The 20,294-nt window shown below is 42.2% G+C and overlaps 1 protein-coding gene and 1 pseudogene across 3 annotated transcripts in view; one reads left to right on the forward strand and one right to left on the reverse strand.

Moving 5' to 3' along the window:
• The window catches only part of KIF13B (kinesin family member 13B), a 181,148-nt gene that overhangs the window by 105,378 nt on the left and 55,476 nt on the right, over positions 1-20,294 (reverse strand). Inside the window, exons 3-6 of one of the 3 annotated variants that reach the window (XM_058670086.1) lie at positions 8,868-8,880; positions 6,867-6,927; positions 4,001-4,093; positions 2,407-2,587 (exon numbers count right to left, since the gene is read on the reverse strand). In XM_058670086.1, the coding sequence (XP_058526069.1) occupies positions 2,407-2,587; positions 4,001-4,093; positions 6,867-6,927; positions 8,868-8,880 (348 nt within the window). Of the gene's footprint in view, positions 1-2,406; positions 2,588-3,937; positions 4,094-6,866; positions 6,928-8,867; positions 8,881-20,294 lie in introns of those variants that run through there. The other 2 variants (XM_058670084.1, XM_058670085.1) reach the window with 2 other exon arrangements.
• LOC105942597 (small ribosomal subunit protein uS8-like) lies at positions 17,165-19,210 on the forward strand (annotated as a pseudogene).

Here is a 20,294-nt window from a genome sequence, read left to right on the forward strand (position 1 = left end):
AGCTAAAACAAGACTACACTTGAGGTTTCAATCCATTTTTCTCCAACTTCCTCACTTTCAGGAAGAAGGAAACAGCAACGGCTACCACTTACTGAGTATTTCCTGTACATCAGTCAATGTTCTAATATCTCAGTAGCATAATCCCAGGCTGTCTCCTCAGTAGCCCTCCGAGATACTGTGTCCTAACAGAATTCACCTCTACACAAGTTAGGCCTGGGCAGGGTAAGGAATTTGCAAGACAGATGACAAGACGTAGATACACAGTTACATGAATCCAAAGCTCACACTGTGAATTACTAATCTATACACAAGACAAACATAATGAATTACTAAAGGTTATGAATGGCTGTAGATAGTAAAGTTCAAGCAATCCCACACACACTGTGGAACGCAAAACTCAAGAATAAACAGGTATGCAGTCAGTTAAAAATTTCTGGAATGAGTAAGTCTGGGCTGCAGCTCAAAGACCTTTGGAGGTCAAAGTGCAAGAGAAGGCATTCAAGGCAGAGCAAGAAAATGCAGAGGCTGGAGAGTAAGCAAGATGTAAATTCCTGCCTATCACCTACCCACCTCTGACCTCTTATTCCATCGACCTCTATGCACTCTCTCTCCAAACACACTGAACTGACTGGTCATTCACCAAATAGGTGATTTCTTCACATCTCTACGCTTCGGTATAAGCTTTTCCCCATGCCTGAGTAGTTCTCACCTCACATCTCAGCAGACAAACGTTTACTCCGCGCAAAATTCATCCAGCCCCATCTGTGGACTCTTCCCTTCTCAGAGCAAAGTGTTCATTCTTCCTCTGCTCTCCATTAGCCTCCTTACAAGTTGCAAGCACACTAACACTGCCTTGCAATTACCTATTTACAAAACTCTCATTCTGTCCACACTGTAAGTCCTTTCTCTATGACTTGTTTGGTGCCCGCAGCATATGCTAATACTCAACCAATTTAAGTTATATAAACTTTAGGCAGAAACACTAAGTGCCGATTCAGTCGCCCTGTGAAGGCCTGAAGATGATTATCTATGTCCAAAAATAATAATCATGGCCCATGAACACCAGTGGCACTGCTGCTTTCTCCTGATGGAGCAGCACCACGCTCACTGACTCCAAGATCATCTTCCCTGGATCATCTTCCTTATCCAAACAGAATTCAATGTCTCCTGCTGTCCAAGGCACTTGCTTAAGCCTCTGCTTATCTGGCTCCTCCAGCTCCTAGATGCTATTTTCACAACAGCAAGCCCCAGACAGTGGTCATTATCTGCCTCTCTCTCTAAATCTGTACTTCCTCAAATTCTGAACTTGGAGAACTCTACACCTAAAGGACGTCCTTGCCTGCCTTGCACTTTTCTCATTAACTCCAGCCAGGTCAACACGAGTCCCAAGACTACCTCAGAAGCTTTCAACTACTTCTGAGACACTTCTCTGTTAAAGACCTTGGATGAAATCATGGGCACCTTTTATTCCCTGGAAGTCCTTAACCATCCTAAAGACCAGGCTTGCCATCTCTGATGATGCCTTTCCTTTACTCCAGTCTGTAAACAGCTGAATTCCACCTGAAATTTCTTCATTTAAAAACAAATGGTTTAAACCTAACAAGTTATACTAAATGTCGACTTTCACCAGATACTTTGTGTGTGTAACTTTAAATGAATCTGAGAAAGGCAAACTGCCACAAAACTGAGGACACTTCAAAAAGTTCATGCAAAAAATGGAATTAACAGGCAAGTTTATTTTTGTGCAAAAGCACATTTTTAAAATCCATGCATGCTAGAAGGTCTACATAAAGTTTGATAAAATGGTTATTGTAAAAAACTATCCATGAATTTCGGAACTTTTTTGTTCCAAATTTATCTTATCATTCCATTTGTCCATCATCTTTTATTCACTTATTTGAAAATCAGAGAGACAGACAAAGAGATATCTTACATTTCATTCCTCATATGCCCAAAATAGCTGGAGCTGAGCCAGGAACCCACAATTCCATCCACACCTCCCATGTGGGACAGGAACTCAAGTACTTGAGCAACTCTTGGCTGCTTTCCAGGGTACGCATCAGCAGGAAGCTGGCACTGGAAGCCGAGCGAGGATTGAACCCTGACAATTAAGCTTCTTAATTGGCAATGTGCCAATGCCAGCCTGATATCTCACAAACTTTCTGAAGTACTTTTATTCATGCCTCTTCAACCACTCCTCCCTACCCCTAAATTCCTTCCTCCTCTCAACCCTCTGTTCCAAAGACCAGATCTGGTTAACTGCAGGAAAGCCATTTAACATAACTCAAATAAATCACAAAGATTAGTAACGCTAAAACAGTTCAATATGAAAACTTCCCTTAAGCCAATTTATTAAGTCTGTTTTAATCCATAACACTTTAACACTAAAGAGTCAAGTTCTTTTACCCTTTGGGATCCAGAAGGTCTCTAACTTTTTCATTATAAATTTCCATGTAGGATACTTCTACTTTAAAGCTCTGCTCTTCGTTTTCCTCTTTCTGAGTTCGTTCGAAGAGGCTACTGCAAAGTCGTGGGATTAATCCAGGTTGGTCAGCTGTGCCCATCATGGTGTACGATTTTCCAGACCCTAAACAATGGGAGTCAGAGTTATTATTGTCTCTTTGAGATGTTTAAATACATAACTTTTGCTCTACTGCTCGTAACAAATTAATAGTAAAACGCTGAAAACACAAAATATATACTCAAATATAACACAGAGGCTTCCTTTCCACATATATGAAAGTCATCAGAAAATGTCTCTAGAAAGGAAAAACAGTCATCTTTCTGAAACACCCATTTGCCTTAAGAAAAACACCAAAAATGAATAATAATGAGGTTTAGTTTTCTAATGTAAATGGGGAAAAGACATATGATTACTACTATTGTATTTGTTCCCATTCATTTAGCATAGCACAATATATTACAGGTTCTCATTGTGGTCCCAGAGCAAAATTAACTTACTGCCCTTTGGCAACATCATGGAAACCAAAGAATAATCTTTCTAAGATAAAATCATTTCCTCCATTGTAACAGAAATGTATATTAAAGAAAATGCTTATTAAAGAAAAAGTTTAAATCAAAGGAAAACAGAAAAGAATTAAGTTATCATAGCCCTAGTATCCCCAAACAATAACTACTGACACACAGCAGCAACTCCCTCCTTTTTTAGTAGCACTGATTGCATGAACAGGTTGTTACCCACATCAGTTGCCACTTTGGTTCCCTAACACTTCCTCATTTTAACACCTAAAACTCACATGGTACTTTACCACGTATCAGGTCTTTTCTGAATCTAGACAAAGTAGTTTACATGACAATCCTAACAAGAAAGTCTACTAACTGTATAGATATTTTACAGAGAAGAGCAATGGGGTAAGAAGGTGCTGGGTCATTCGCACAGGTTCCCCACTGCGGAGTAGGAAGAGCAGGACCAGGGCATAGTCTGCCTCCACAGTTTCTACTCTTCTAACCACTGCATCCAACCCTTCTTAAAAATATCATCACTTTTTTTTTTTTTTTTGGTGAATACTAGTTACCAGTTAGACAAGCTACAAAACATAAGATACAATCAGAAAAGCAACTAGTTCACATTTAATAGATGTTCTTTCCATGACCACAGGGACACAGAAACTGAAAAGCTCCTTATCAACTGTAACTGAAGACAAATTAGCAAATGTTCTTTTAGGTCTGTATTTCCCAGTCAAGGATTTAAGCCAGGATACCCAAGCATGCTAAATAATAGTGTTCAACAGTCATAGCTCTGTAATGTATTTCAAAAGGCTCAACTCTGCCAGTGTCTTCTGAGAAGATCAGGGATTCAATAGAATTCTAGTCATAATTTTATTATTCCGATTAAAAGACGACTAATTTTATCAACTATAGTGATTTCCTGTAGAAGCAAATAACAGACTAAACATCAACATGTTACTCAGCAAACCTCACTATTTTCTCTTTCACGAAAAGCCATGTTTTCATGGAAATTCACATAATTTAACATTACCAGTCTGCCCATAGGCAAAGATGCATGCATTGTAGCCATCAAAAGCATTCTGAAGGATATTTTCCCCAAGGCACTTGAAAACGTCATCTTGACCTGAAGAAGAGATAATGTTGTAAGCCAAAACTACTCATGAACAATTTTTTTAAAATCTCAAAAATGTACCATTAGCTTATTTATCTGTAATCAAGATTTTGAAACTTGATAAGTTTTCCAAAGACTTACACACTTCAAGTTACTTCTAATTAGAACATGAAGGAGACTCAGTAAAAAAATTTCCTATAACATATACTTGAATGCCTTAGCAATGAGCACAGGGAGCCAATGAGCAGATAAAAATATGTGGACCCGGCAGCGTGGCCTAGCAGCTAAAGTCCTCATCTTGAACGCGCCAGGATCCCATATGGGCGCCAGTTCTAATCCCGGCTGTTCCACTTCCATCCAGCTCCCTGCTTGTGGCCTGGGAAAGCAGTTGAGGACGGCCCAAGACTTTGGGACCCTGCACCCGCGTGGGAGACCTGGAGGAAGTTCCTGGTTCCCGGCTTCAGATCTGCTCAGCTCCAGCCATTGCGGTCACTTGGGGAGGAATCATCGGATGGAAGATCTTCCTCTCTGTCTCTCCTCCTCTCTGTATATCTGACTTTGTAATAAAAATAAATAAATCTTTAAAAAAATATTTGGATATATATACTTGGGACCTACATATACCTTTTCATATTCCACTCAGGCAATGCTTATATTCAAACTAGAGTTTTCCAATAATCATATACATGAACTCCTTCTTTCCTTTTCCTCAATGATAATTTCTAATTACACAGTGTATATTATATACTGCTTAGGACAGGGAATACCATAGTACCATCCTGAAATCTTACCTTAGCTTTTTTTTTTTTTTAAGATTTAATTTTATTTGAAAGAGTCACAGGAGACAGCGATCTTTCATCAGCTGGTTCACTCCCCCAGTGGCCACAATGGCCAGGGATGAAGCCAAGAGGTTCATCTGTGATCCCACTGTGGATAGCAACAGCTCAAGTTCTTGGGTCATCTTCTGAAGCTTTTCCAAGCACATTAGTATGGAGAAGGATCAGAAGTGGAGCAACTGGGATTCAAACTGGTGCCCACATGAGACGTAGGCATTGTAGGCAGTGGTTTAACCTCCATGCCACAACACTGGCCCACTCCTTCAGCTTTTAATCACAACCACCAATAACAGTAAGTTATTTGGCCATGGGCAAAATAAGAGACATCAGCCATCAACAATTACTTGTGACACCAAGTTTCAAACATGATACGGAAAGAGGGAATGCACCATGTTTTGGTGATGGCATTCAATATGTCTCCTAATTAACTGATCATACTTTTGATATTTGGGTAACTCTGGGCCAGAATAAACGTTCACAATAGCCACAGAACAAAAGCAAATACGATATGGTGTTTCATTTTTTTTTAGCTTATTTATATAAAGTGAACAAATTTAACATTTAATATTTACAAGCAATTGCTTAGGGGTAGGAGTTTGACTCAGCTATTGAGATTCGCTTGGGGCACCAGCATCAGTCTCAGTTCCTGAGTCGAGCCCGCTGCAAAACAAGAGGTGATAGCTAATGTGTTTAAACCCGTCACCCACATGTGAGACCTGAACTGAGTCCCCAGGTTCCTGGCTTCAGTCCAGCCAAGGTCCAGTTGCCAACATTTGGGTAGTGAACCAACGGGTGGGAGATCTCTCTTATCTGTTTTTCTCATGTTTTAATAGATAGATTCTTAGAGTAGGTCTTACAGCATAGCAGGTTAAGCCACCACTTAGGACACTCATATCTTATTGCAAAGTACCAATTTGAATTCTAATTACTCTGATTTCAATCCAGCATCCCAGATTTTGTACTGTAGAGGGTAGCAAATGATGGCCCAATTACTTTGGCCCCTGTCACCTAGGTGGGAGACCTGCATAGAGTTCCTGGTTCTTGGCTTTGACTAGTCCATCCCCAGGTGCTGTGGACATTCTGGGAGTGACTCTCCCTCTTTGTCACTCTGTGTTTCAAATGAATTAAAAAAAATAATCAAATAGACAAATAAATGAAACTGCTTACAAACAGATAATTTATGCAGTTAGGAGTAAAGGAAATAAAATGTTGTCACTGTAGTCCTAAACTTGTGGTGAGGAGGAGGCAGACAGTTATCATTTAGGAGAATCATTAAAATAACCATGTGGAGCAAATGGAACATTCGAAGAGAATACGGTATGTTCCTCTCCACGACAGAGAGAAAAGTTCTGACAGGTGCACTGATTTACTGAAAGCCACAGGGGTGGTGAGGAGCACAGCTCAGGTTCCAGCCTGGGCTTTGTCTTCTCCTGGCTGGCACTCTTCTTCCTCCCTTCCTTCTCTGCCTGTCCAGATCCATCACAGGTATCTCAGTGAATCCACATCCTTGCTGTGTGCTCAACACATGTGTGTATATGTGTTTGTGTGGGAGAGAGAATGTGTGTGAGAAAGAACTGTCATTGTGCACGCTATTCATACCATTTTACCATCTCATGCCAAGAACAGCACACTGTTCAATGCAAAACCAACAGCAAACACTGGAGGAAGCTATTCATACATGTTTTCAAAGTTACACACAATACTACTACAATAGGATATGGGAAAGAATTTCCCAGCACTTTCTCGACACTATCAAGAGTTAACAAGGGCTCGGCAGCGTGGCCTAGTGGCTAAGGTCCTCGCCTTGATCCCATATGGCCGCTGGTTCTAATCCTGGCAGCTCCACTTCCTCTCTGTCTCTCCTCCTCTCAGTATATCTGACTTTGTAATGAAAATAAAATAAATCTTTAAAAAAAAAAAAAAAAGAGTTAACAGGATGTGCTCATTACCTGCATACTTTTCTCTGACGGATTCATCCATAGACCAGAAACAATGATCATAAGCAAACACCTGTTGAAGAGTAAATGTAAGAGAATGTATTAGAAAAAAAAATCTTAAGACTATTTACGTCACAACAGTCTCAAAACATTAACAAAATTATTCAAGACAGTGAAATAATGACACTTGCAATAACACAGGGAAGTTAAAATTTTTACAGTATTACATTAACAACAATCTATGAGTAATATTTTACTTGGAAAACTATTCACAATGCTAAATGGGGGAAAAAGGGTTACAAAACATTATTGTGGGGCTAGTACTAGGGCATCCAAGTGGCCCCAATGGCCAGAGCTGAATTGATCAGAAAGCCAGGAGCCAGGAGCCTCTTCCAGGCCTCCCACACGGGCAGGGTCCCAAGGCCCTGGGCTGTCCTTGACTACTTTTCCAGGCCACAAACAGGGAGCTAGATGGGAAGCGGGGCCACAGGGATTAGAACTGGCACCTGTATAGGATCCTGGCACATGCAAGGCAAGGACCTTGGCTGCTAAGCTACTGCACCAGACCCACAAGTGATTTTTAAATAGTCATGCAGTAGTTTCCTCACATCTTTACTGCCATCTCCAACTTCTGCTCAACACAAAATAAGAAAACAGGAAAAAACAAAACAAAAAAACCACACCTTTTTGATGGCAAGGTGCAGTTTGACATACACACAGAAGTTAAGGTCACACTCAACTATTTTTTTTTTCAGCATCATTCAGAGTCTCAAACAGCCATGTCTAAATATGTTTTAGCAAAAATCATACAGAATGGGCCAAATGGGCCAAACTGGAAACCATAATGCTAAGGGAAATGAGCCAATCCCAAAAGGTTAAATACCACATGTTTGCCTTAATTTAAGATGATATGATGTTATGTATAACATGTTATGTATGTATGTTACATGTTGCGTATAAACTAAAATTGAAATGTCAATGAGGTGGTCACAGAAGGTGGTTAAGAGCTCGCATTTACTTTTAATATACTGGTTACTCATTACTATGTCAATTAATTCCATAATGATGTAAATTTTTGCTGATGGTATGTTGGAGCTTTTAATTGATCGGGATGATACTCTGCTGGCTCTGTCTTCAGACCAGAGAGGGTATACCTAAGAAGCCGTGGAACTTGACTGGACAATAAGATGCTGGACTCTATGTTTGGTATATGCTTGCAATGGGGGAATCTCAACTGAACTTGAACTGTGGCTATGCAACAAGGTGGAGGAATCCACCATGGTGGGAGGGTTTGGGGAGGGGTGGGGAGAACCCAAGTACCTATGAAACTGTGTCACATAATACAATGTAATTAATGAATTAAAAATAAAAAAAATCCTACAGAATGAAGTCAGAATTCAACCATAGACCCTAAAAGAAGAACAAAACCTCAGGAATGTGGCAGAGCTCTGAATATCCTGGAAACATCAACTCAACTCAGAGAATTCACAGACAGAGTGCCCGTGCCTACTTTGGTGCTCCAGTACTCCTAGGGGACCAAAGACAGAGGGAGTGAGCCCCCTCCCCAGCTGAGTTTCTTTAATATCTGGTCTCAAATCTGAGATCAGGACACATTCCCATGAGAATCTAAGGGGTGTCCAGCAGCCTGGGCGTGTGTTCCCAGCTGTCCTGGAAGTGAGGAGGATGAGTCGGCCGGGCAATGCTGACCGCAGTTCGGGACTACCAGTCCTGCGCCAGTCTGTGGCACAAAAGCAATCTGTGTTTAGTTGCTAGGAGACTGACCAGAATTGGGCAAAGTGCAATGACAGCTTTTCCATAAACCTCCAGGCCCTCCTAAGCCAACAAACAGCTTTGGATTTGGCAGTAGGCTGATGGTTTGTGTGACTTTTACCAACCTGACAGAAAGTATTTTCTTCTTTTACAAGAAAACCATCCTGTTTCCCCCACTCCACCCCCCAAAAAAAAGTGCACATGAGGTCTTTACAGCACCATGTGAAGAAGCAAGCCTCTTACCTTGGGCTGTGCGCTGAGTTCCCAAAAGAGATATCACCATTCACATGAAATAAAACAGGGGGGAAAGGTTTGTTTATAAAATGCTTTTCAAAAGGTAAAATAAACATTATGTAAATTTGCAGCAACAACACAAATATTATCTTTGAAACCAAACAGTAATTTAAAGGATAAATTCATGTCATTAACCTGTAGGGTAGGGTTCTAATTATGGAAAACTAACTTGTGTCTGTCTGGTGAAACAAAGACCATCCAACATACTGGATAACTTCAAAAGGCCCAACAGTCCTTCCTCATCCAGTCTGCTTATCCTTGGATATGTCTATTCAATTTCCTTTTAAAAATCTTTCCTTTTTATCACATGATTTCACTTTCAGCAATTTCCTGTTTTAAGCTGCAATGTGCTCTCTTATCTGCCCATGCAGACCCTCCCACAAAAACTGAATTCAAGTTCTAATTGATTTCTGGCTGGCCCGCTGCTGCTAACACACTATCCACTGCTTGTTCTCTGCTTATCCAGGTGGCACTCTAACAGGTCCCACCACTCCGTCTAAGCTAAATCGCTGAACTCAGAACTCCAAGCATGTGTCAGAGCTGGGGGCTTAGACGGAGTGGTGGGCAGCGTATCCAGGTGCATATGGAGGATATGGCAGTACACTGGAGCCTACAGAGGACACTTGATACCATAACAGAGGACGGCGCCCCCAGCTCTGACACATGCACTCCATGATCAGACCATGAAACTTGCAATTCTCTCCATGGTTGGAGTTCTGAGTTCAGCGATTTAGCTGGGGAAATCCCCACAAAAACTTCATCTGAGGTGTTCCCATATCTGATACTGCATGTGCTTGCTAATACTAGTTCTGGCACAGTCTGTCTCACACACTGGCAGTTACAATTGCTGGGTCAGTTCTGTCTCCAGCCCTGTCTTTTATGGAAGCCAATGAGTGTTGGAGCCCAGCCAAATACTGCCCACCTCACACTCACACACTCGACCCTCTTGCAAACCAGTGAGAGCTGCAGCCTAGTCAGAGAGACCCACAATAATCCCCGATAGATTCGCCCCCTGCCATAGTTCCTGTGCTTGCCAGTATGTACAACAGACTGGTCCAGTCTGTCCCACATCCTGTTCAGCTCTCATACATGTCAGTAGGCACTGAAGCCCAGTTCAACCCAACCAGCACCACTATCCAGCCCACTGCTGTTCTATTTCTGAACCAACTCTCTGCTGATGAGCCTGAGAAGGCAGCATGAGATGGCCCAAGTGCTTTCTTAGGTCCCTGCCACCCTTATGGGAGACACAGATGGAATTCTGAGGTTCTCCTTTAGCCCTGGCACAGTCCCAGTTACTGAAGCTAGATGAAACTATCTAGCACATGAAGACATTCTCTCCTCTTTCTCCCTTCCAAATAAACAGATCTGTAAACAAAAAAGGGGGACAGTGCTGTAACCTAGTGGCTAAAGTTCTTGCCTTGAACATGCTGGGATCCCATATGGGCACTGGTTCTAGTCCCAGCAGCTCTGCTTCCCATCCAACTCCCTGCTTGTGGCCTGGGACCCTGCACCCACGTGGGAGACCCAGAGGAAGCTCCTGGCTTCCAATCAGCTCATCTCTGCCATTGCGGTCACTTGAGGAGTGAATCATCAGATGAAAGATTTTCCTCTCTGTCCCTTCTCTCTGCATATATGACTTTCCAATTAAAAAAAAGTAAATAAATAAATCTTTTAAAAAAGAATGCAGAAAGCCATTTTTAAAATGTACTTATTTGGATATCAGAATTCATGAAATAGAGACAGAAACAGAGATCTTTCATTTGCTGGTTCACTGTCCAGATAACCACAACAGCCTGAGCTAGCCGAGAGCCAGGAGCTTCTTCCAGGTCTCCCACATGGGTGGCACAAGACCAAGCACTTGAGTCATGTTCTGCTGCTTTCCCAGGCACATTAACAGGGAGCTGGTTTGGAAATGAAGTAGCCGAGTCTTAAGCCAGTGCCAACACAGGATGCTGACATGGCAGGTGGTGGCTTTACTCACTACATCAGCAATAGCAAAGTCCTTTTAAAATCCAAGTAAAGTAAGAACAATAATTAGTCCTTACTTCTCAGAGGCTTAACACTCTAACTCCAGCCAAAAACATGAAAGGAAATTTCTGGCACATGCTTCATTCTAGCTGTACATTTTCTTGCCCCTTGGTTTCTTGAGATTTCCTTCTAAAAGGAACTTAATACTTGTTTGTACTGAATTACTTCAGATGGGGAACACTGATGCAGCACATTAAGCCACTGCTCCCAACAATGGCATCTCATGGGCCCTGTGTGATGGCTCAATTGGCTAATTACCCTCCTGCAAGCGCTGGGATCCCCATATGGGCTTTGGCTCATATCCTGGCTACTCCACTTCCCTTTCAGCTCCCTGCTTGTGGCCTGAGAAAGCAGTAGAGGATGGCTCAAACCTTGGGACCCTGAACCTGTGTGGAAGACCCTGAAGAAGTTTCTGGCTCCTGACTTCAGATCAACTCAGCCAACAGCAGCCATTTGGGGAGTGAACCAGCACATGAAAGATCTATTTCCTCTTTGTAAATCTGCCCTTCCAGTCAAAATAAGCAAATTTAAAAAAAAAAAAAAAAAAAGATGTCTCATATTTGGAGCACCAGTTCAAGTTCCAGCTGCTCTGCTTCCGATCCAACTCCCTTCTGACGTGTCTGGGAAGCAAAGCAAGGTGGCCCATGTGCTTGGATCTCAGCAACCCAAGCAGAGCCCCATGTGGGAGACCCAATGGAGCTCCTGGTTCCTCACCTAAGCCTGACCCAGTTGTGTCTGTCTGGGGAGTGAACCAGTGTAAGATTTGTCTCTTTCTTTCTATTTAGCTCTGCCTTTCAAACAAATCTAAAGTGTATATATTTCAGATAAGAGCACTAAATTCTTCAGAAAGTCTGATAAGACTCTGGACTATTAACAGTGTGGATAACATGTAAGAGAAAACCAATTTTCTAGCCTAAGAGACATGGATATACTCCTGGCAAAAAGACTCACGTGATCCTGGCAGAGCTTGTTCTTCTCTTGTCTTTCCAGGCCAAGAGGGTTCTCTTGAGCTGCAGAGGGCTAGTCAAACTCAGGCGGACAGAGGAGAAGAGCAAACTTGTAGGACATGCGCACAGCAGTCCAGGCACACAGCACAGCAGCTAATTAAACTCGCAGCAACTTTCCAAGATGCTACTATGACTGCAATTTTAAGGCTCAGAAAAATCTGAATGACCTGTCCAACACACACTAACACACCCACATAATCTGGGTTGCCATCCATGATTATTTTCCCTCCCAACTGTCCAAAACAGCCTCAACTTAATAACACATTAACAAATGTTCCTGCTAATAAAAATGTCCTCATGTGCTGATTTTCTCCATCCTAATTATTAGTCATTAAAAAAAGCTACTGCTTTGTGCTTATGCCAATGTATGTTTCCTACCTACTATGCCTAAAAAACTCCCCATTGTCATCTGAGTTCCAGCATTTATTAAAAACCATAGCTTTTGGGCCTGACAGCGTGGCCTAGCGGCTAAAGTCCTCACCTAGAATGCACCGGAATCCCATATGGGTGCCGGTTCTAGTCCCGGCAGCTCCACTTCCCATCCAGCTCCCTGCTTGTGGCCTGGGAAAGCAGTCGAGGACAGCCCAATGCTTTGGTACCCTGCACCCACATGGGAGATCCGAAAGAGGTTCCTGGTTCCCGGCTTCGGATTGGCGCAGCACCGGCCGGCTGTTGCGGCTCACTTGGGGAGGAATCATTGGATGGAAGATCTTCCTCTCTGTCTCTCCTCCTCTCTGTATATCTGACTTTGTAATAAAAATAAATAAATCTTAAAAAAAAACATAACTCTTCCTAAGAAATCACCCACAATATGAAATACAACAATACATGACACAGAAAAAACCATGAGAATCAGCTGGACTCAGACATAACAAAACCAGAAACAATCCAAAGAATTCATTACCATGCTAGCTTTCCAATGAGGGATTCTGTTGGCTACAATAGTAAAAGCTCAAATAACCTGCACGACCAGGGGACACCCAAAGATGTAATTTCAGCTCTGTCCAGAAATAAGTAAATCAGTTAATTAAACAAAACCTTTTGAAAATGTTCTTGAAACTCAATACAGCCATTCCTCCCTCATCCTGAGAACCCTCAGCTACTCACATACTACAGATTCAGGAAACAGAAAATCAGCTCCTGACCAACTAGGAGGTAACTCAAAGCACACCCATTACAGTCTTAATGTCTCGGCTGAGTCAGAGTTACTCTTGTTATTGCCGTTGTTGTTTAACTTCACTATGGAATTCAACTTTCAAGCTTACCAAAACAAATGCCCCAAAATAGCACAAAGAATTTCTGCATACTCTTCCCCAAGCTCTCTCAAATGTTTGTGTCCTGTACAACCACACATAAAATGACCAAAGCCATATTTCTAATTTGAGTCCCAGCTACTTTGGACTTCCAATCCAGTTTCCTGCCAATGCAGCTGGAAGTACTTGTGTTCCCACCACCCACATGGGAAACCTGGTTGGACTTCTGAGTTCCTGACTTTGGCCTGGTCACCCCTGGTTATTATGGGCATTAAAGGAGTGAACCAGCAAATGGAAGATCTCAGTCTTGAACTCTCTTCCTGTCATTCTTTGAAATAAGTGCCTTTTTTAAAGGGAGAAATTAGCCATTAACTATTACTCTATTAATCTATTAATTATTAATCTATTACTAGATTAATCTATCAAACTATTAATCTAATTAAACTATTAATCTATTAAATCTATAGTCTATAATCAACCTTATCCTACTTCAGTCAACTGTACAAATGTCCTTCCTCCAGTGCAGGACCATGTGTCACATGTAGATATATCTTTCCTGCTACAACATGAGGTCCTTGGTGACTCATAACTGACACTTGAAAAGTACTGGTCACTTACTGTACCAACTGTCCGTCAACCTGGACTTCCCCAATGCGTGTCTTCGGGACTACATTCAGGCAGTATATGCTGGCAAGCACCACTGAGCGGTAATGCCATGCTCTTCTCAGCACACCCTACCAGGAGGCATCTGATGACCCTGTCTCAAAGCTGAGGGGACAAATTCCCATCACATGGTCAGAATGATGACCACCAGGATGTCCCACTGCCACATGTCTGTCTTCCCGTGGCTGTAAACAAGTGTGTTGCAGAGGTGCATCCCTGAAGACTATGTAAGCACACTCTCATCATGTGCTGCCTTTTCATTTAAATCACAAACTGTACTGTAAAAGTCAAATTATATTCCTAACCTATAAACTGCTAAAATGTGAAGGTTTAGTGAAGACAATTTATTTTAAAAATTGGTGATCTTTGGCTATTTCATTACTGCTTCTAACCTTAACAAAAAATAAAACAAACACCAGGTCCAAAATTAAACCACACAGTATCATTTATTTATGGGTAAAACATGAAACAGTGTGGGGCCAGTGCCGTGGCATAGTAGGCTAAGTTTCTTTTATGGCTCTAACATCCCATATAGGCGCTGGTTCATTTCCCGGCAGCTTCACTTCCAGTCCAACTCCCTGCTGATGGCCTAGAAAAGCAGCAGAGGCTGATTCAAATCCTTGAGCCCTGGCATTCATGTGGGAGACCGGGAAGAAGCTCCTGGCTTTGGGTCAGCTCAGCTCTGGCCACTATGGTTATTTGGGATGTAAACCACTGCATCGACGAACTCCTCTTAACCTCTCCCTCTCTCTGTAAATCTGCCTTTCAGATAAATCACACCTTTAGAAGTGTCCACACAGTAATGACTGACAAATTAATTACTGCTGTCAATCACCAAAGTCAAACAGTAAATCCAAATATCATCACCTCTTTTAATTCTAAAGATTTGTTTACTTTGTTGAACTCTTTACAACCAGAAATACTCGGCATCTGTTTTAACAAGATCTCATTCCAGGGTGCTCTGTAACAGATGTACGTATCACAAAGAGCTCATTCTACTACAGCCATACTACGTAATGATATTGTTGCTCTTCTGAACTTAGCTGGTGGTACCAGCAACCAAACAACAATCTGTGTGGTGATCACTGTTTATTTTTTGTCACCCCTCCCCCAATGTGTTTTCCACAAAAGAAAAAAGTGCTGATCTGACTAAAGATGGAAGCTTCCCAATTTTTGCTTATCTGGCCAACTCTGAAAAAAATACAAATAGCATTCATTACAAACCCCATTCATTCTTTCCCCAACATCTGGAATTTTTATCTTTAATTTTCAAGAATACATTTTAATAGCATCACTGATAAAAGACGCCTATGTTTGGAGAACAGCAATCAAGAGTTAAAGGGATTTAAAATCTACCCATGAAAATAATACATCCACAAATTGAAAACAAACAGCTTAAAGTTAGGACTACCCATCATCAGGGCTGGGAGGGCTCACACAAGCCAGTAAGCAGCAGACCTACTCCAGGTCTCTTCAGAGGGTGACTCGGTGTTCCTGGAAGTGGGATGTCTTGTTCATGTAAGAAATATCAGGGAAAGGCGGTGTGGTACAGTGGCTTAAGCTGCTACTTCGGATGCCTGCCTCCAATATTGGAGTGTAGATTTGAGTCGCAGCTCCTCTTCTTCTTATCCAATTTCCAAATCATGTGCCTAGGAAAGCAGCACATGAGGGCTCAAGCATTTGGGTTCATGCCATTCATGTAAGACCTGGATAGCATCCCAGGTGCCTGGCTTTGGTCTGGACAAGCCCTAGCTGTTACAGACATTTAATGATTTAATGATCATTAGATGGATCGGTAAATCTCTCTTCCTCTGCTCTGTGTGTGTGTGTGTGTGTGTGTGTGTGTGTATCCTCTCTGCCTTTCCATCTTTCAAATGAGAAATTTTAAAATTCTCTTGAAAATCCAAAAGATCTAGACACATGGGCCTAAATTCCCACAAAACAACACTGGCTAGATTTGTAAGACTCTTGTCTCCTATCAGGCCCAGCAGGCAGAGGAGTTTAAAATTCCAGCCATTGAAAGAGAAAGCAGAGTGCATTTTCTTTTTGGAATTAAAGAAACCACCGACATTTCACAAAAATTCTCAGCAACAATGACACTATTTCCAAATCCAAGCCCCAAGAACATAACAGAGAGCTATTATAATCCTATGAGGGCTTTACTAAAGATTCAGCCTGTCCAACTGCATAACATTCTACTTTAACATTCCAACACATACTCCTGGCTGTCAAATCCTAAACAAGAATCCTCAACACAAATGTCATTTACAGCAGTAACATCAAAATGAATAGCTATAAAATCAAATCAAAGCTAGAACTGTAGGAGCTGGTGCTGTGGTGTGGTTATAGCCTGAGACACCGGCATCCCAAATGGGCACAGATACAAGTCCCAACTGTTCCACTTCAAATTCAGCTCCTTGCTATTGTACCTGGCAAATGAGCAGAAGATGGCACAAATGCTTGGAGTTCTACCACAAACATGGGAGATGTGGATGGAATTCAGCCTGGCATAGCCCAGGTCACTGTAAGGAGTAAATCAGTGGATGGAAAATCTGTTTCAAATAAAATAAATCTTCAAAAGAGGGGAGGGAGTTTGGTGTCTTCACTATAAGCAGGAGATCCAGAATCCAGACATGAGGTAGGGAGTCTAGGGGCTCCAATGGAAAAGAGGAAGGAAGGGAGGGAGGAAGGGAAGAAGCTACCACTTAAAATAAGATGGTAAAAGTTCACAGGTCTGTCATGCAGTAGATGACCCTAAACACGTAAATTACAAATGCCCTCCCAGAGAACATACAATGCAGTAAGTCCACTGTTCTAGAGCAGGGGAGGAAAAACTTTTTTTTTGCCAAGGGTTATTTGGATTTTTATAACATCATTTGCAGGCTATACGAAACTATCAACTTAAAAACTAGCCGCCATACATTTATCGAAATTCACTATTCGAAATTATCAACTTAAAAAGTATCCTGCACTTATTATGTATTTATTGAACTTCAAGTTCCTCCTGAGGTTTCCTTTGCAGGGTCAAACCAAATGATCTGGCAGACTGTGGTCAGACGTTCCCCATCCCTGCACTGCAAAGAGGAACATTTACAATAGCTAAGGTATGAAATAACCCCTAATGACAATCAACTGATAACTGAACAAAGAAAACATAGCATATCTATACACATACAGACAAGATGGAATACTACTCAGCCATTAAAAAAGAAAGAAATCCTGTCTTGCAACAAAATGGATACAACTGGAGCCCATATGCTTAGTGAAATAAGCCAGTTCCAAAAGACAAATATATTTTCTGATTTGTAGAAGTTAATACAGAATACAAAAAAGTTTTAATAATGAAACTGACACTCTTTCTGCCACCTTTCCATGCCACCACGATGACACACGGGAATGTCCTGGCCGATGCTCTGAAGAACAACAATGCCAAGAGGAGAGGCCGTACTCCAAAGTCATCCGCTTCTGCACCGTGAGCATGAAGCATGGCTACCTTGGCAAATTTGAAATCACTGATGATTACACAGCTGGAGAAATTGTTGTGAATCTCACAGCAGGTTAGCCAAAGTGATCAGCCCCAGATTTCACGTGCCACTGAAAGATCCAGAAAAATGACAGAATAACCTGCTCCCATCCTGCCAGTGTGGTGTCATCGTACTGACAACCTCAGCTGGCATCATGGACCATGAAGATGCAAGACGAAAACTAACAGGAGGGAAAATCCTGGGATTCCTTTCCTGGGGATGTAACATATGCATATAAATAAAAGTTACATGGGAAAATAAAGACTGAAGTTGACAACTTATGACTGTTTGTAGCCCTTGTCTATACTCCTGCAAAATAGTCTTTCTACTTCTTACTTGCTGAATATTATGGTTAACAGCACATCAAGCCTGTGCTAAAAAGGTAAACTGAAAGCATGTTATTGCGAAAGAAAAGAAAAAAAAAGGGGGGTGAACTGAGGGAGGGAGAGAAGTATGGTTACCTTCTTAGAACTGTTATCTGTGAAACAGACTCTTTACATTAATAAACTTGGAAAGTTTAAAAAAGTTTTAAAAGCAGAACTATGGACTTCAGTGTCGCTGGCAATGAATGAATGAAGATGGAGGAAATGATCACCTGGGGACAAGAGCAAAAATGCATTCTGATTTTTTTCTCAGGTAGGTAACGCCAACTACCATTTCCTTCTAGCCTTACTAGCACAAATAATGACCCCAAGAAAATATACTCTTCCCAGAGCTGGCAGGGTCCGTGAGCCCCAGGGGTAGAGGGTCCAGTCAGGCCTAGTTTCCCTGTTCCAAGTCCCTGGGCTGCTTGCACAGTAGGTGCAGGGTCCGTGAGCCCCAGGGACGGGTGCTCCAGTTGAACCTGGTTTGCCTGGTCTGAGTCCCTGGGCTTTACTGCATGGTGGGTGCTAGGTCCATGAGCCCCAGGAGTAGGGGTCCAGTGGGTCCTGCGTCTCCTGGAATGGGTCCTTGGGTCTGCCTCAACAACTAGTCCTCCTCAGTGGAAAAGATGTAGCAGTAGATAGCAGGCCCTAATGCACATGGAGGATATGGCAGTCCACTGTGGACTACAGAGGACACCTGGTACAATAGCAGAGAATGGAGAGTAGAAAAAATTGGACAACTATCCCAGCGCCAAATAATGACAGCAAAAATCTGGTCGAATGGAGACATTAAGTTCAACTATGACAGCCTATAGACATTGAAAGGGTTTCCTCATCCCTGGATCAGTGAGATTGAGAGCATTTCAGACCTATCAAAAGCATGTGGGCAGAACCCTTGGAGTGTGTGGCACATCGGGAACCCGGGTTGATATTGGGTGGCCATTCCCCATCCCAGGGTACTGGGGCAATTGGAAGGCTCGGTACAGCTCCTCCCCTTATCTCTTCCTTTCCCCCAAAACCAAGAAGAAATAGAAAATTTGGAAACAAGGATCACATCCACTTTTCCCTAAACCTCGATCCTTCTCACCCTAATCAACTATGTAAACATCATCAAAAATTGGAAAAAAAAAAAATGCCCTCTTCCCAAGGATTTGCAGGGCTCTTTTTTCTTGGTTAGTTTTATAGAAACAAAAAGCTTATGGCAGGTTGGAAACATTTGTTTCAAGGTAATGAAAACCCATGAGGAAATTGTGGGTCTTCAGCTATTACAATGAATTCTGACTTTTTCTTTACAAAATAAAGTAAGAGAAAAGACCTTTCTCCATGTCCTTGTCCTTTTTACCAGATTTACTCAACCACCTTTTCAAAAAGGAAAACAGAAAAAATATTTTTCGGAAAATTTTCGTCAACATACAAGATACAAACACGGTGTCAAAAGGTGTTCTAGGATAGTCACTTCCCTTTCAGCAACTGACATATTACATACTATTGGAGGAAGCAATAAACCAAGTAAAGCGAGGCCATCTGGCTTTGGCACACAGTGATTTGGTTGGTGTCCTGCACTGATGTACTGGGCACAGGTGGGTGCTAACTGGTCCAAGGAAAGGAAAGGATTCAAAGAAAAAGGTACTATTTGCTTTTCCTAAGGCTGGGGCAGCTCCAAGGGTGGCTTTTCCTAACTGGTTTGGCCAGAGAACTCACTTTCCTCTACTTTGCACAAAAGCCACACTTCTCACCAAAGTTCAACAAGGCATTTGACCTGAGTCCCAAACCCCAGCTATGACAGAGTAACTGGGTTAGCTCTCCTGCTATAAACAGAAAAAAGACTGGACAGAAGACACAAGGTGCATGTATTCTGCTAATAAATAACAATGGGATAAGATGATCCCAGAGAGGAGGAGAAGTTAAATGGATCCTGCAGCTGCCCAGCTTTCTCAGCTAGCAAAACTTTCCAGACCATGGTACAGAAAGGAGGCAGGCAAGTTAGAGCCTGGAGCCTGTGCGCAGCAGAGATCTGAAGATGCTGAGCCACCAGAATTTTCAGACAAGAAGGAAGACACAGTGGAAAAAAACGCAAGCATCTGTATAAATTCCCCCTTCCTCTTTGGCTGGGCAAATGGTGTCACTCCACAGGTCAGCATTGTGGCACAGCAGAGGTAAAGCTACCACCTGCAAAGCTAGCATCTCATATGGGCACTGGTTCAAGTCCTGGATGCTCCACTTCCAATCCAATTACCTGCTAATGACATGGAAAAGGATGGCCCAAGTACTCAGGCAATTACCACCATGCAGTAGACCCATTAGAAGCTCCTGGCTCCTAGTTTTGGAACAGCACAGCTTCCGCAGATGGGGCCATTTAGGAGAGAGCTGTCAGATGAAAGATCTCTTTGTGCCCACTCTGTAACTCTTTCAAATAATCTTTTTTTTTAATGTGAGAGAAAAATCAAGAGGCAGGAAGGACCACAAGAGAAGTCAGTGTGTGCCGAATGAGCCCCAGAGCTTGCCCAGCACATGCAGGCATCCAGGTTACACCAAC

This window comes from Ochotona princeps, chromosome 11 (genome assembly GCF_030435755.1).
Source record: "Ochotona princeps isolate mOchPri1 chromosome 11, mOchPri1.hap1, whole genome shotgun sequence".
In the NCBI taxonomy this organism is placed as follows: Eukaryota; Metazoa; Chordata; class Mammalia; order Lagomorpha; family Ochotonidae; genus Ochotona; species Ochotona princeps.